General features: G+C 45.4%; 3 protein-coding genes across 3 annotated transcripts; 2 read left to right on the forward strand and 1 right to left on the reverse strand.

Moving 5' to 3' along the window:
• Window positions 1-1,629: 1,629 nt before the first annotated feature.
• setb (SET nuclear proto-oncogene b) lies at window positions 1,630-6,068 on the forward strand. Its single transcript, XM_066712831.1, has 8 exons — window positions 1,630-1,920; window positions 3,307-3,364; window positions 3,475-3,617; window positions 3,877-3,980; window positions 4,074-4,187; window positions 4,623-4,793; window positions 4,990-5,136; window positions 5,350-6,068. The coding sequence occupies exons 1-8, from the start codon at window positions 1,848-1,850 to the stop codon at window positions 5,371-5,373; spliced, it is 834 nt and encodes a 277-aa protein (XP_066568928.1). The 5' UTR covers window positions 1,630-1,847; the 3' UTR covers window positions 5,374-6,068.
• On the reverse strand, window positions 5,695-8,100 carry LOC136758453 (protein cereblon). The gene is made up of 2 exons (XM_066712832.1): window positions 7,411-8,100; window positions 5,695-6,964 (listed from the first exon to the last, which is right to left on the reverse strand). Exons 1-2 carry the CDS (start codon window positions 7,775-7,777, stop codon window positions 6,810-6,812), a joined length of 522 nt encoding a protein of 173 aa, XP_066568929.1. The 5' UTR covers window positions 7,778-8,100; the 3' UTR covers window positions 5,695-6,809.
• A 289-nt stretch (window positions 8,101-8,389) lies between these two features.
• On the forward strand, window positions 8,390-15,539 carry dync2i2 (dynein 2 intermediate chain 2). The gene is made up of 9 exons (XM_066712820.1): window positions 8,390-8,987; window positions 10,231-10,485; window positions 11,571-11,680; window positions 12,058-12,215; window positions 12,578-12,687; window positions 13,024-13,188; window positions 13,481-13,713; window positions 14,194-14,351; window positions 14,834-15,539. Exons 1-9 carry the CDS (start codon window positions 8,910-8,912, stop codon window positions 15,070-15,072), a joined length of 1,506 nt encoding a protein of 501 aa, XP_066568917.1. The 5' UTR covers window positions 8,390-8,909; the 3' UTR covers window positions 15,073-15,539.
• Window positions 15,540-15,563: the final 24 nt, after the last annotated feature.

A 15,563-nucleotide genomic window follows, 5' to 3' on the forward strand; every position in this document is an offset into this window, starting at 1 on the left:
TTATCTGTAGAAAACCATGAGCACCAAGGAGCAAATCTGACCTGTATGGTGAGGACTGAAACACTCAGGAGATTCTATAGCCATGTGGCAAAAGGTTTTGTGGTTTGATCAAACTAAAATGGAACTGTTTTTGCCTAAATGCAAAGCGTTATGTTTGGCTCAAACCCAACATGGCGTATCACTCAAAGACCATCCATCTTGTGAAGTGTGGTGGTGGCAGCAGCGTATTATGGGGATGTTTCTCATCAGCAGGGACTGGGGCACTTGTCAGGATAGAAGGGATAGTGAATGGAGCAAAATATTGAAAAGTCCTTGAGGAAAACCCGCTGCCCTGAAACTGAGATAGAAGTTCACCTTTCAGTATGACAACAACCCAAAGAGCACAGGCAAAGCTACACTGGAGCGGCTAAAGAACAAGAAGGTAACTGGCTTCTGGAAGAGTCCTGGCCTAAATCCAATAAAGCGGTTGTGGTGTGACTTGAAGATCGCTGTCCATCAACGCTCCCCAAGGAACTTGACAGCGCTTGAACAGTTTTGTGAAGAATAGTCACATATGCCAAATCTAAGTGTGCAAATTTGGAAGAGATCTATCCCCACAGATTCACAGCTGTAATTAATGCCAAATGTATTAATTTAGAAGGATGGTGACTTATCCAATTATGATATTTCTGTTTTGTATTTTTAATATAAATATATATTCACATTAAAAACTTTTCCACCTTATGAGTGTGGAATGTGGTGTGTAGATAATCTGACACAACTAAATGTGAAAAAAAGTCAAGGGGGTGTAGACTTTCTATAGGCACTATGTGAAAACTACATATAAATACCTGGGGTTGGGGGTCCTATGAAACTACATATTACCTTTTTAATTACACAAGTTCAGACTTAAATGATTAAGACATTGCAAAACATTGAACGGTTTCTAATATGATGAAACTTCCTATTACAAAACAAAGATTATCATCATAGACATGATATTGCCTAATGGAGAGATCATTGAAAAATAGTAGAAATTGGTTTGCTCTTTTGCTTTAATAGAAATGATTATGTAAGAATTGCGTGTCTTGGAAAAAAACATTGAAAAGAAGTAACCGATTTCACACATAAGCCAACAAAACCCAAGGCAAACATTCTCTCTCCATCTCATTAATCAAGAATGTAAAATGTACGACGCTACATCAATATGGCAGCAATTGCCTCTCTTTGTAAAGAAGGGGAGGATAAAGAAGAGGAAAAAAAGGGAGGCCGACACGCCGCGACCTCCTCTCCGGGACAGCCGCCCCTCTGCGCACGCGCACGCCTCGCGGGGAGCGCGCCGGCCAGAGCGCGCGCGCGCGAGGCCCAGGGTTGTGGGGGTCCTGTGACGTCACGGGCCGGTTGTCATATCTCCCCGCCCCCCGGGGATCAACCGGCCAATGAGGGGCGCCGCCCGAGCGGGAGCCGCAGCTCGTAAGCCCCCCCCGGAGGCGGAGCTCTGTCTTCGGTTCCATTCGGCGGGGCGCGTGCGTCAGGACAGGGAGCGCGTGAGTGAGCTCGAGCTCTGTGGTGGCGGCGGAGAGAGAGAGAGAGAGAGAGAGAGAGAGAGTGTGAGAAAGAAAGAGAGAGAGAGAGAGAGAGAGAGAGAGTGTGTGTGAGAGAGAGAGAGAGAGAGAGAGAGAGAGAGAGAGAGAGTGTGTGTGTGTGTGTTGAGTCTCTCTCGCTTTTATATTGTGGCGGAGCGCGACACACGCTTTATTCGCAGATTTCCAACGCGGGCGAAAACTAGATTTCTCTTCCCTGGGGAAGACGCCAAAAGCGAACCGAACACATTCTCACGACATCCTCCTCCACAGCTTGGGAAAAACATGTCGGCCTCGGCGGCGAAAGTGAGTAAAAAGGAGCTGAACTCGAACCATGACGGAGCGGACGAGACCTCCGGTAAGGAATGGCGGCCTCCAGAGCAGCGCCATTTTTCACTTGTTTATATTCCTTTTTCGTTTGCTGAGATTATATTGTGTACCCCGAGTGGAGTTATTTTGCCGTAGCTAGCCGGGCGGTCTTACCACGGGTTGGTGTGCGGGAGCCAGCCCTGTTGTGCCCGCCGCGGGGTTGGATGTTAGGGGGTGAGTGGGAAATAGACCGGCGATGGAGGCCATGTTTCTCTTGCAAAAGCTTCATTGTGCATCAAGTGCACGCTCGGTGCAGGAGCAGAGACGCAGTTGTATGAGAAGAATGAGAAATGTGGAGGACACGCCATTGTTTCAGACGCGGATTCCGCGCTGAGCAGCGCACGCGTAGCTGCTCCGCTGCACGGCGGCGTTTCCTGTGAGATTTGTTGAATGAACCACTGCGAGGCCTAGCGCTGCTCATTGTTGTTGTGCTTCTCCGCCATGATGGTAGCGAGTATTGCCTACTTTAAATGTGCGTTTTGGCGCTCAGATACGGGAATGGGTGGCTTTAGCCCACCGGACCCGTGTGGCTGGCCTCGCCGTGTGCTCTCCCGGGGCGCTGTGCGGGGCTGGCCCGCTGGAGACGGGCACTGCGAAACCCCAGCGCCAGGCCTCGCTCATTCAAACCACGCGGCCTCGGCAGCAGCAGGAAACGGCGTCTGCACTCCAGTGTGCACTAATGCTTCAGGGTTAGGGCCAACGGGGTCTCAACAAAGGGCTGGGACAGGTTAAGTGCTTTACTGTGCAGGAAAAGTAGTTTGCATTCGGCGTAATTAGTACAGGATGTATATATTTCGTTTATGGATCTAAATTTGTGATCCTTTTCAATATTCAGAATGAGTTATCATAATTGGAGAATATAATTGATAACGGAATTAAAACCATGTTTGTGAAGGGTGGACATCAGTGGCGGTATGTTTAATGTATTGGTGGTCTGCGAAATTGAGCTGCTGTAGATGTAAAGTTGAGCTGAAGCACGCGTAGTTTTCCCTCCACCTACATACAAATACGTATACTGTTTGATGTAGTATTTTTTGCACACTGGAATGCCTAAATTCATAAATCAACGTGGAAATTAGTTTAACACTTATTAGTTGCCTATGTTCCCCGTTTATCGTAGTGTAAAACCAGACCGTGTGTATTGCTGTATGTGTGCACACTGGTATTTTTTTCCATTGCAGACTTTATGTACTGCTTTGATATGCATTATTAGTTGCTAAAATATTAATCTTTCTCTGTTTCTAACATTCACATTTGTATATGGGCAATAGTTAAGACGTGGATATGTAGACCGCTTGTTCTGCATGTGCATTAGACTGAATGCAGGATCGAAATGATGGACAATGTATTAAATCAGATTATTTTTCCCCTTTAGAAAAAGAGCAACAGGAAGCAATTGAACATATTGATGAAGTACAGAATGAAATTGACAGGTAAGAACATTTCACCCTGCTAGAAGTGATTATTTCAAGCATAACATGGTTTTGCACAATATTTAAGTGGATATTTGGAAAGCATTGACATGGTTAATATTTTCTTCCAGATTGAATGAACAGGCCAGTGAGGAAATTTTAAAAGTAGAACAGAAGTACAACAAACTACGCCAGCCATTCTTCCAGAAGAGATCGGAACTGATCGCCAAAATCCCCAACTTCTGGGTCACAACGTTCGTCAACCATCCACAAGGTTAGTTTTCAAACAATTTAAAACTTCAAAGTTTTCAAAATACATGTACAATTTATAGAAGGGTGTATAAGGCTAGATGCTTTTTAAAGTGTTTTAAGAACTTGTATTTCAGGCAGATTACAGTATTGTCTGTTAGTAAAATCTGCACAAGCATTCTTGAATTGCTTTTGTACGAGTGGGAGAAATGGGGGTGCTGCTTACTTGAAGGTATTTCTGCTCAGTTTTTTTTTTTTCCTTTCCCTCCCTCTCCTTTTACCAGTTTCTGCTCTACTTGGAGAGGAAGATGAAGAAGCACTTCATTACCTGACCAGAGTTGAAGTGACAGAATTTGAAGACATCAAGTCAGGATACAGAATAGATTTTGTAAGTAATTTCAAGCAAGTCGTGGAAACAAAAAGTCTTTAGAAATATTTTGGTGTTCCATGAGATTTGACTGGACATGCTTCTCTTTTTCAGTACTTTGATGAAAACCCCTATTTTGAAAACAAAATCCTTTCCAAAGAGTTTCACCTGAATGAAAGTGGAGATCCATCCTCAAAGTCAACAGAAATCAAATGGAAAGCAGGAAAGGTAAGCAATGCTTTCATATCTATACATGTAGGAAAAATAAATACACAAACCGTTCCAGCTACAGGTACATTTTACATTCTGTATTTCCCTCTTTAGCCTGTTAGAAGCCAAACAGCAGTTTCTCACATTGAATTCTTGTGCAAGTTGTTGGAGCCATTGTGCTTCATAACTTCTAGTTAATGAAGTCCCTAATGAGTGGTGAATATACGCATCATGATTTGCATCTGTGCAACATGTTTTGGATAGGGCATTGTTTAGGTGTCAAGAACGCTGGAACAGCTAACCATTAATTCAGATATAAACCTTGTATATCTATTTATAAAAGTGTGCCAATAGTCATTTACTATGCAGTTAAGTTTCCAAGGGAACTTGAATTGAAGAAAATGGCAAAAGTTGTCTTGGGCATTAAAGTATTTAATCTCATTGCGATTTCAGGACCTGACCAAGCGCTCCAGCCAGACGCAGAACAAAGCTGGCAGGAAGAGGCAACACGAAGAGCCAGAGAGTTTCTTCACCTGGTTCACAGACCACTCTGACGCAGGAGCCGATGAGCTGGGAGAGGTCATCAAGGACGACATCTGGCCAAATCCTTTACAGTACTACTTGGTAAGTCAACTTCAAACATCAAAACTTAATTTAGAGATGGGATCGGAGAAGGTGGGATCTTGGTGTCTTGTTTTTCTGGTGATTGTGGATGGTTAAACCTGATGAGTGAAGAATGTTTTTAGATTAAGGTGCTCATCTAAATGTAAATTGGGGGGGGAATGGTCTGATCTAAGCTAATGTTTTGCTTTACCTGAAGGTCCCAGATATGGACGACGAGGAGGGAGAGGGTGAAGATGATGATGACGATGACGAAGAGGAGGAAGGCCTAGAGGACATTGATGAGGAAGGAGATGAGGAAGAAGGAGAGGAAGATGAAGAGGATGATGATGGGGAAGAAGGGGAGGTAAGATACTAGGGATTGTAGTTCCCTCTTGGAAATGTTTGTTCATAAATCATTAATTGGGGAATAAACTATTTTGATTGAATTTGATCTATAGGATTTATTTTATGAAGGTGCATTTTCACTGGACTTAAAAGGACTTGGGCAAACATTACGCTCATTCAAGAAAACTACATGAAAAGCAAAGAGTAAAAGTGCATCTTTACTTTCTTTCAGGATGATGATGGTGAAGACGATTAAACCCGAACAGGACAGATTCCACCCCACTCCCTTCCAATTTTTCCCTTTATATTATCTTTGAATCCCTGGGAGCAAGATGCGTTTTTGTTTTTTATTTTTTTGTGCTCCGTCTCCTTGTTCTCCTGAAGTCTCTCTTCTGTCCATGCCATCCCTAAGACAAGTTTATTACCAGGAAGACTTGCATTGGAAAACTAGTGGCAATCTCTTGCTGAAGTCCCATGCACCATTTCCAACTCCCACATCTATTAAAAATAATTATAGAATCTGCACGCCATATAGTCTAAAAGGGTATGCAAAATGGCATTTTTTTTTTATTTGTCCCCCCCCCCCCCCCCAGTTGAGGGCTCAGTTTAAAAGCCATTGTGCAGTGATAACCTAGATCTAGCTTCCCTTTTTATTTTGTATTTTTCCTCAACTTTTTAGGCCTCTAGAGTTGACACTGTTTTTCCCATGTGATTATATGGACAGTTAGGAAATACCAGCTCGTTCCTGTCTCCTCTTGTAATAAAATAATGTTTGGGGTCGATAAGGGTAGGGTGGGGTTATTGTAGATGGTTGGTATGGGTGGGCTCAGGTGGGCATTTTGACACATCACTGACGTAGGGGTTATGTTGATTGATTGCATTGTATTGTTTTACAGACATCCATGAGGTTTGAAATGACATTTTTAAATAAAGAAAAACAAACAAAAAAAACTCTTCTCTTGTAATTTTGAGCCCTGCTACTTCATGGAATATTTAAAAAATAAAAAACAATGAAAAAAAAAAATTAAATGTAGAATCTTACATGGAATCTACATCTCTAATCATTTTGTTTTCCTTTTTTCCACTGGAAAGAAAACTGCTAAGTTTTAAACGTTCAAGTGTACAAGTTGCTTTGTTACAATAAAACTCAATGTGTACACAATGGCTTGTTGCTCGTCTCTTAACTGTCAATAGTGATTACACTAATAAACCAGGGTCTAGGGGCAAGACATGTCTTCAATAGCTAGACTTTCTATAGGATGGCGAGTCAATTCATACATTTGAACAACTGACATTCACTTCAAAAATAGACTAACATTCATCTTGATTTCTTTATTGAGGTTATTTAAAGAGTTCTCCTGTGTGTATATATAATTCTAAAAAAAAATACAGGTGCTAATAATTTTCAGTTTATGGGGAATTTTCGTATTTGTCTTGGTCCCCCCACTCTTCTAAAATTAGACCGGAAAGAAGCAATGCAAGATATCCAATATTACTACAATGCGCTTGTACTTTGATTGTACCAATTTGAAGGCAGCGTTGATTGCGCCTTGTATATATACGGGAACAATGTGTGCATATATATTGAGGACGTAATCTTACAAGAACAAGGGAAGCTCATTTTAATATTAAGCGACAATCCAGACGTGTCAACTAACAGTAGGTTGTAATAAAGCGGGAGAACAAGGTCCACTAGCTCTTGAATGCTTTGGGGGTCAGGAGCAGCGTGGCGGCGTAGTCCTCCAGCAGCAGCCGCTCCACGATCAGCGCCACGAACGTGTCCGCCGCCTCCTCGAAGCGCCTCTCCGGCACCCGGGCCGGCCACTCACTGGGCTGAAAGCCCCAACCTGAGAGACACCGAAGAGCCCATACGATAAACATGTCTGCGTGGTTTATTCAAATACTAAATACTATAAACCCAGGAGAAGCCGTTTTAAAGAGCCACATATCAAACGCACCTGTGGATGAGAGAGTATACAGGCTATGCGTGACAACTGCCATCTAGCTTTATCCGACCAACTGGAAATCTATTGATACGTATATTCTAAATTAATATTGTTCTGAATATATTCAACAGATACATTAATGGTGTACCATATATAGATTGAAAATATATAGAACTACACTTACTTAGTTGCATTCTTACGCATAGTAGATTTAATTTTCACAAATGCTTCATTACAGCTAGGTTTGTAAAACGTAATTCATGCTTTAAGCAAACTAGAATGTTAAACGCCAGCATGCGTGATGTCCCAACGCTATGCGGTTTACTGATGCGTGGATGATCACTTACCCAAGTGTGCGCGGCATCTCGGGCAAGTTGCTATGGTCCAGGAGAATCCCGGGAACCATGAGAAATGTCTGTCCGCAGGCCAGTGCTTCTGCACCGCAGCTTTCTTCAAGGTGACAACCTGGAACCGAAACCCTTGTGGGTTTTCAAACAGCTGGACGGGGACCCTCCTGTCTCCGATACCCGTGTGGTTCCGCTGCGCCAAAGCCAGCCGACTCGCGATGAAGCGCAGGTCGGAGCTGAACGCCACTTCGTGTCCGCAGGACCTGCACAGTAACAGGTCCCCTTCCACCGGAGGCGACCCGGGGCAGCCACGGCAGGACACACACAGCCAGCAAAGGCAAAGACAAACTGCCAGCACTACCTGCATTTTAATGGCAACATTAGGGGACTGGACCACTCAGCGCGGCGGTCTCTCGCACACGCGTGTTTTAATAAGTCGCTCGGCGGTGAACGCACGCATTCACAGGACGTGTTTCACCACGCAGTCATTTTGCACTTTGGTGTGCGACAGCCATTTTAAGCGAGACCGCTCGTCGACTTTGCAAGAACTACACCCAGAAACACAGTCGTGATGAAAGATAAAGTATCTGTAGTTCTGACACGGCGCTATTTGTCCGGCTCAGATAAGCCCCACACGGCCGAGGGGAGCCATTCATGGCCAGGCGGTGCGGTCACAGCGCCGCCCGCTGACCGGAGGGCAAACGAAACCAAATCCTGTTGCTTCCGGGTTGTTTATACAGCGCCGAGGTCTGTCCTGTGGGACGCCTGCAATGAATGTCTGTCGTGCTTTGGACGTTGTGCACCTCTCCACATAGCATTGTATTCTACGTCCACGCAAGGGTGCCGCCGCCCCAGACTGAACCGCACAGGCCGGTTGTGAACTCTAGCTCAGTGTCCAGGCTTAAGCGAGAGGCCTCCCTGTGCTCTGTGCGAAATGGGTGTTAGATAAACAGTGTAACACGGTGTGCGTGCCGTGCGTGCCCCGCGTGCCCCCCACGCTTCCTCTCCGCGCCGCGAGCCCACCGAGCGCTTCCCCGTTCCCATGGTGACGGACGCCCAGAGCGGAAGTGGGTTCCAGCAGACCGGAAGCCGCGGCACCGGGGCCGTTTTTTGGGAATAATAATAATAATAATAATAATATCGTATCACATTTCTAAGATATTCGGTTGGACTATGTAGTGCTCTTTATTCAACAATGTCGTTCATTTAAAACTAGGATGTGTTGGTTCAGGTAGCGGAATACGTTAGGCGCATTCGTTGTAGGTTTCTGTTTACTAGCGGTAACAGCAGGTACATTGTCTCAGCTAAATGAAGACGCTTGACATTGTTAAACACACACAATATCATGCAAACGAGAAGTGTCGACTGAAGTGGATGTGAAGTATTTCTTCACCTCCATCAAACAATAGGTTTTACTCCAGCGCTGCTCATAGGCGCGGTAGATACAACCTGACATATTAGGTGTTGTATTATAGTATCTGTTCCCCGCTGATGTAGACATGTTTACGGACGAGAGTGTGGAGCTGGCGGGGGTTGACTCTGTGTGGAGGAGGTCGCGTCAGACGGAGCAGGACTCGGTAAGAGAGCATCGGGTTTGATATGGAGACAGTACAGCACTTCTTGTTGCCTGTAATAAAAAAGCCCAGAAAATGAGCGACACAATGCAGATATACAAAAGGGCGACGGATCACACATAGGCTACCCAGTGGGTGTATTTTGGGAAGCCCCACAATTTGAATTGACGGGTGTGTTGGTTTACTGCGTTTGTACGGAGAGTAAGTAACCACACATCCTGAATGAAGGTGAATTACACCGGTCAGTCATAACATGACCACTGAGAGGTGAAGTGAATAACACTGATAATCTCGTTATCATGGTACCTGTCAGTGGGTGGGATATATTAGGCAGCAAGTGAACATTTTGTCCTCAAAGTTGATGTGTTAGAAGCAGGAAGAATGGGCAGCGTAAGGATCTGAGCGACTTTGACAAGGGCCAGATTGTGATGGCTGGATGACTGGGTCAGAGCATCTCCAAAACTGCAGCTCTTGTGGGGTGTTCCCAGTCTGCAGTGGTCAGTACCTATCAAAAGTGGTCCAAGGAAGGAAAAGCGGTGAACCGGCGACAGGGTCATGGGCGGCCAAGGCTCATTGATGCACGTGGGGAGCGAAGGCTGGCCCGTGTGGTCTGATCCAACAGACGACCTACTGTAGCTCAAATTGCTGAAAAAGTTCATGCTGGTTCTGATAGAAAGGTGTCAGAACACACAGTGCATCGCAGTTTGTTGCGTATGGGGCTGCGTAGCCGCAGACCAGTCAGGGTGCCCATGCTGACCCCTGTCCACTGCCGAAAGCACCTACAATGGACACGTGAGCATCAGAACTGGACCACGGAGCAATGGAAGAAGGTGGCCTGGTCTGATGAATCACGAGTTCAGGGTGTTGACTTGGCCTCCAAATTCCCCAGATCTCAATCCAATCGAGCATCTGTGGGATGCGCTGGACAAACAAGTCCGATCCATGGAGGCCCCACCTCGCAACTTACAGGACTTAAAGGATCTGCTGCCAACGTCTTGGTGCCAGATACCACAGCACACCTTCAGAGGTCTAGTGGAGTCCATGCCTCGAGGGGTCAGGGCTGTTTTGGTGGCAAAAGGGGGACCTACACAATATTAGGCAGGTGGTCATAATGTTATGGCTGATCGGTGTATGTCATGTGTGACCTACTCCTGGTCTTACTAGGATATACATTCAACTGCATGCCATATTATTAGACATGAGATATGGATACATTTCACTTTTCTTCCCCTCACTCTTTCTCCAGAAAAGCTGTCAGACAAAACCACTGAAGACCACGCAGGCAGGCGTGCAGACCAGTCAAAAGTCAGAGATGGGCACCCAGACCGAGTCGCAGACGTGCCCGTTGCAGGGCTGTGGTGCGGAGTCTGGGAGCGATGCCCCGGGCCTGGCCGCGTTCCTGCAGCGGGTGGAGGATGTGATGGTCGCGGAGATCAGGAAGACGGCCAGGAGCTACGCGTTCATTGGCTACCATGTGAACTGGGAGGACGAAACCCAGACGGTGAGACAGGAAAGGGAAATCATAAGTTGACCATGAAATAACATTTTGAAATAAAGTGTCACAATTTGTACTTTGGAGTAATACAATTATAGCTGCCAAAATAGTATACAGACTCCTAAAAGTGACGTGGAGAACTGGATATTAATATGGGACTGGTTTATATCAATCAGCAATATCAATCTAAAAATATGGTATTATGAAAAAGCCAAATATATTGTGGTCTTTGTTGAGCCAGCATTATAGAAACAACACAATGAATCGTGTTATCATTAACACTACAGTAACATACTGCCAACATTTCTGACTCTCTCTCCACTTGGCAGCTCAGTGTGTCATATTTTAGTGTTGGGACAGCTTGGGCTGGCCAGGATTTGAACCTAACATTGTCCATATTAGAAATAAGTTTCATACCCAAAGGGCCATTATACCAACCAGTGGCATTAGGGAAGACGACATGTATTTGACCATGAACTGCTTTTATTCTTTTTTAATTAATCCTATTGGTCACCATGATATAAAAGACAGATTGATCTCTCATAGAATCACTAAAGTGTCAGTCAACAAGCCCAGTAATTATTGAGATACAATATTATTGACACTACCCGACCACCTATATATATAGAGAACAACTGTTTTTTTCTTTTCTCAGTGGAATTGTATAGGCTAGTTTTGAAACCAGGTGTTATTTGACTGGTCGTACACTGCAGGCATATGTTCAGACAGAAGCAGCTATTTTCTGTGGTGTGTTTTGGCCCTCAGTATCTCACACTCGTTATGTTATTTCCTCAAATAGATGATCAGATAAGTCAGGGGACCCTGGATATTTAACTTTTTAAGTTATTAGGCTTACATTTAAACTCCACAGGTTGTTATTTAAAGCACTAGATAGCTTACAGATTGTCAACATTGGCGATGGTATGTTTCAGAGGAGCCAGATCATTTAAATCAGTGTTTATATATCGTGAGAGGTGTATCACTGCAGTGGATAACAAACAAACTAGATGAATGGCAGGATCAGTCTTGATGTCGCCTTTTGTCAACGCACATTCATTCCAGCTGGTGTTTCTATCGCCGTCTCTCTGCAGGTGTCCCGCTCTCATCGCCTGTTTTACCGGGAGGCCGTGGACAGGGGGCTGCACGTCACCGCTGTGTCCTGGAGCTGCACAGGCTCAGTCATCGCATGTGCATATGGCCGGTGAGTCCTGGTGGCATTGGGGCCACAGCCTAATCTGCAATCCCACTCTCTCGCAAAACAACATGCCCTGCACTTGCACATGCACTTTGTCTCAACTGTCCTGAAACAGCATAGAAGTCGCAGTGGTGAGCTGTGTTCAGTAAGAATCGATTACAAATTGGCTCAAAAAAGGGGAAAATTGGAGATCATAGAATCATAGACTAAAGCAACACAAAGATAATGTAATAGCGTGAGACTGCACTCTTTGTTTTACACAGTCATTGAGAGGTCTAGTGCTCTTCTGCCTCTGTTCAAATGTCCAATCTCTGTGTGAGAGAGTGTTTGTGTGTGTCTTCTTTATTGATTTGATTGGGACGGTATTACACGTTGCCTTTCAGTGTGGACGATGGTGACTGGAGCACAGAAACATCCTTCGTGTGTACCTGGAATCTGGACAGGAGAGAGTTTAATCCACAGCGTCCAGACCTGGTTATAGAGGTGTCTACTCCTGTGATGTGTCTGTCTTTCCACCCCACTCAGCCATCCCTCATTGCAGGTAGGAGAGTTTATTCACACAAGTAGTTTTCTCATGAAATCTGTACGTTTTTCTATTTAATAGAAATGTCCGTAAACCGCAAGACCAGACATTCTTTTTATTGAGGAAAGATCAATTGTGAAAGAATGTGATGGCTACTGTGAAGGAGATGTGGAATATGCAGAAAGCTGGAGTTTGGGATTGAAGTTATGCTTGATGAATTCTCGATCACATAAAACTAAATAAAATAAAAGCTTTTGATGTGTATTTTTCTTGGCTCGGTTTAAACATATCCAGCTATTTCTATTGGTTCAGTTCTGTAGGTGTCTATGCCTTCTGTACAGGATTGGCCTTAATGGATACGTGTCTGTGTGTGTCTGCAGGGGGTCTGTACAGCGGGGAGGTGATGGTGTGGGACAGCAGTCGCTCCCAGGACTCTGTGTTTGCCCAGACAGGCATGTCAGCAGAGACTCACCGGGAGCCTGTGTACCAGGTAATGCTTCCACTCAGCCGTGGATAATCCTGACACACAGGACTGGCTATTCATTTCCATCCCCCTATTTAAGCTTATTTCAGAAGAGATAAGTATGACTTTTTATATTATTTCATAAGCCAGATTTTCTTGAAAACTTAAAAGTACAAATCTAAGAAAATGGAAAGTACTCGCAGAAATATTTTTTTTTCTCTGAATCCCTTGAAGTTTTAGTGGCGTGTGTATAAGGAGCCAAATCTTATTCTGCTGTCATGTTTAATGCCCAGATAAGTCGGTGATGTGGTTGTTATGTGAGGATGTGAGCCTAACTGCAGGGACCTCCCTGTGTGTCTGCAGGTCCGCTGGGTGGCTGGGGAGCACAGAGGGGAGCTGGCTGTGTTGAGTGCCGGCACTGGGGGCCGAGTGCTGCTGTGGCAGGTGAAGGCAGAGGGGCAGCTGGTGCTCAGCGCGGGGTACGCCTTACTCACACAGCAGATTCCTCGCAGCTCCGCAATGAGCAAGGTAACCCCCGACCTCTTGACACCCACAAACGTCAACGTGGATGGATGGAAGATGTGTGAAATCTTTTCAACTGATGTCATTTTTGTGGGACTGGGGGCAGGACTGTGAGCCAGACCATGAAATTTTTTCAGCACTATTATCTTTAAGCCAGAGACACCCCCAGTGTGACCCGGTATATATCCTACTGGGAGATGGGTGGGTCCTCACCAGCACTATAGCTAATCAATATTTGGTGTGAATGGAGACGGAGGCAGTTGTTTAACCAGCGCTCTTATCTTTTCTAATCGGTCAGACCAGAGGGAACAGTGCGGTGGGGGTGACGTCTCTGGCTCTCTCTCCCTGGGACTCGGATGTTTTCCTGGTGGGCTCAGAGGGGGGGCTGGTGCTCAAGTGCTCCTTCTCCCAGCAGAAGATGGCGGCCGTGGCCTCGGACAGTGCGAGTGTTGTCCTGAGAGCCCCAGTACAGTTCTCCTTCTCGCCTCACTGTGGCCCCATCCATGCCCTGCACTGCTCCCCTTTCCACAGGTCTGTACCTCTCTTGTAGCACATATTGTGTCTGACTGAGGCACTGATTTAATGAATAATTAAACCCTGCCAACTTGATGGTGGCTTCCCATGGGCCAGACTCGGGTATCTCTGACACAGGTAGGCATTTCAGAGCTGGTGAAAGCCCTGCTCATGAAGGGGCATTGTGGTTTTTGTGCTCCTGATAATCACTTTACTCCACTGTGTTTAGACTGTATTATACAGCTAACTTAAATGAAAGGAGTTTATTTCTTAAACAAATCCATTTTGACCATAACTACTTGGCTATGAATGTGCGTGATGTTGGTCTCATCTGTGATGTGCACACACCCCTCTTCTGGAAACAACTCGCTGGGGCACAGAGTCACGTGTCACTCTTTACACAATGAGCTCCACAACAAATGTGCTCTGAGCGCTGAAGAGAAAACAAGAGGCATTTAAGTCAAGATTCATTTAGTGCGATATGTCTCTCTATCACAGGAACCTGTTTCTGAGTGCAGGGACAGATGGCATGGCCCACCTTCACAGCATGCTGCAGGCCCCCCCTGTGCGGTCTCTGCGTGTGTGCGACTCGTATGTGTTCAGCGCGTGCTGGTCTCCCACCCGGCCCCTGCTGATCGCAGCCGCCACGGGACAAGGTAAGGAAAGACGGGGTGCGTCATGTCCCCTGCCTTCTTCAGGGGCTTTACTGAGGGAGTGTCGGAGGGAGCTGACGGAGCGCACAGGCACACAGAGCGATCCTCAGACAAGGGAAATGCGCTCTGATCTACTGCTGCTGAGGTTCACTAGGTGACCAGAAGTCAAAGACTGTTTGGTTTGAGAAGTGAACTGTAATTTAGGCGGATGACTTCACAGGTCTCGTATGAATTTGCTCAAATCAATATTTCGAATCACTGCTCTATTTTGACAGAATCCAGGGAAACGCACTATTATGGTGACATGAATATATATTATTCAATTCATACGTTTTTATTAAAAATCTTCTGGGTACAACTAACCCTTTCCTCTCGGAGAGGAGCTGAAATGAAGAGTGGAATCTAAAGTGCTTCCGTGAGCTTCATGACCCTTTGAGCCCTAGGAGAGAGCATCGCCCTCATGACAAACGAGTCTCTCCCCACAGGGCTGGTGCTGCTGTTCGATCTGGGCCAGGGCTCCCTCAGGCCCGCCGCTACCATCGCCCAGAACCCCGAGGGGCAGCCGGTCTACTGCCTGGAGTTCAACCCCACACAGACACACCTGCTGGCAGCTGGAAGCGCCGATGGCACCGTCAACATCTGGAAACTGAGCAGTGAGCTCACGGAGCAGAGACCCAGAGAGGCTGCACACCTGGAACAGCTGGCGAGCGAAGCGGCTGAGTAACAGGTATACGAGGCACCTCCTCGGGACCACCGCTGCCTTCTCATTCCCTACTTAAAAATGTGCCCTCAGGTTGTTTAATATTTTTTTGGTTCTCTGGTTGTCTTAACAAATGCTCAATTACATCAGGAGTGTGAACTATACCATCAAAAACACATCCTGAGCTCAGTATAAACAAGACTGCTGCCACTCAAGACATCTGGATAGTGAAGTGGGACAACGAGGGGCCTTTTGAAACTGGGCTACCATCTCAATGCTAATTTGTTATACTTTAATGAAAAAGTTAAAATCAAAGTTCAGTTAAAGTTCAATGGTTATTTGCTGATATTTACATTTTAAAAGTTATTCTAGACAACCACTTATGTTAATATTCAGAATATATTATTTATAAATGATGACTATAGAATTACATTTTCACTATAAATGTGTATTTTAAGCAATCTTGCAAAATAAAATTCTTCAAAAACGTATCGTTGGGTGTTTTCAGGAACAGA

The sequence above is a fragment of the Amia ocellicauda genome, chromosome 9 (genome assembly GCF_036373705.1).
Source record: "Amia ocellicauda isolate fAmiCal2 chromosome 9, fAmiCal2.hap1, whole genome shotgun sequence".
NCBI classification, from domain to species: Eukaryota; Metazoa; Chordata; class Actinopteri; order Amiiformes; family Amiidae; genus Amia; species Amia ocellicauda.

Coding starts and splice junctions, on each gene's coding strand:
- setb (XM_066712831.1), top strand. CDS start 1,848: ATGTCGGCCTCGGCGGCGAAAGTGAGTAAAAAGGAGCTGAACTCGAAC. Junction 3,618..3,876: donor GTTCGTCAACCATCCACAAG/GTTAGTTTTCAA, acceptor TCCTTTTACCAG/TTTCTGCTCTACTTGGAGAG. Junction 5,137..5,349: donor ATGATGGGGAAGAAGGGGAG/GTAAGATACTAG, acceptor ACTTTCTTTCAG/GATGATGATGGTGAAGACGA.
- LOC136758453 (XM_066712832.1), bottom strand. CDS start 7,777: ATGCAGGTAGTGCTGGCAGTTTGTCTTTGCCTTTGCTGGCTGTGTGTG. Junction 6,965..7,410: donor GAGATGCCGCGCACACTTGG/GTAAGTGATCAT, acceptor GGTGTCTCTCAG/GTTGGGGCTTTCAGCCCAGT.
- dync2i2 (XM_066712820.1), top strand. CDS start 8,910: ATGTTTACGGACGAGAGTGTGGAGCTGGCGGGGGTTGACTCTGTGTGG. Junction 12,216..12,577: donor TCAGCCATCCCTCATTGCAG/GTAGGAGAGTTT, acceptor GTGTGTCTGCAG/GGGGTCTGTACAGCGGGGAG. Junction 14,352..14,833: donor CGCAGCCGCCACGGGACAAG/GTAAGGAAAGAC, acceptor CTCTCCCCACAG/GGCTGGTGCTGCTGTTCGAT.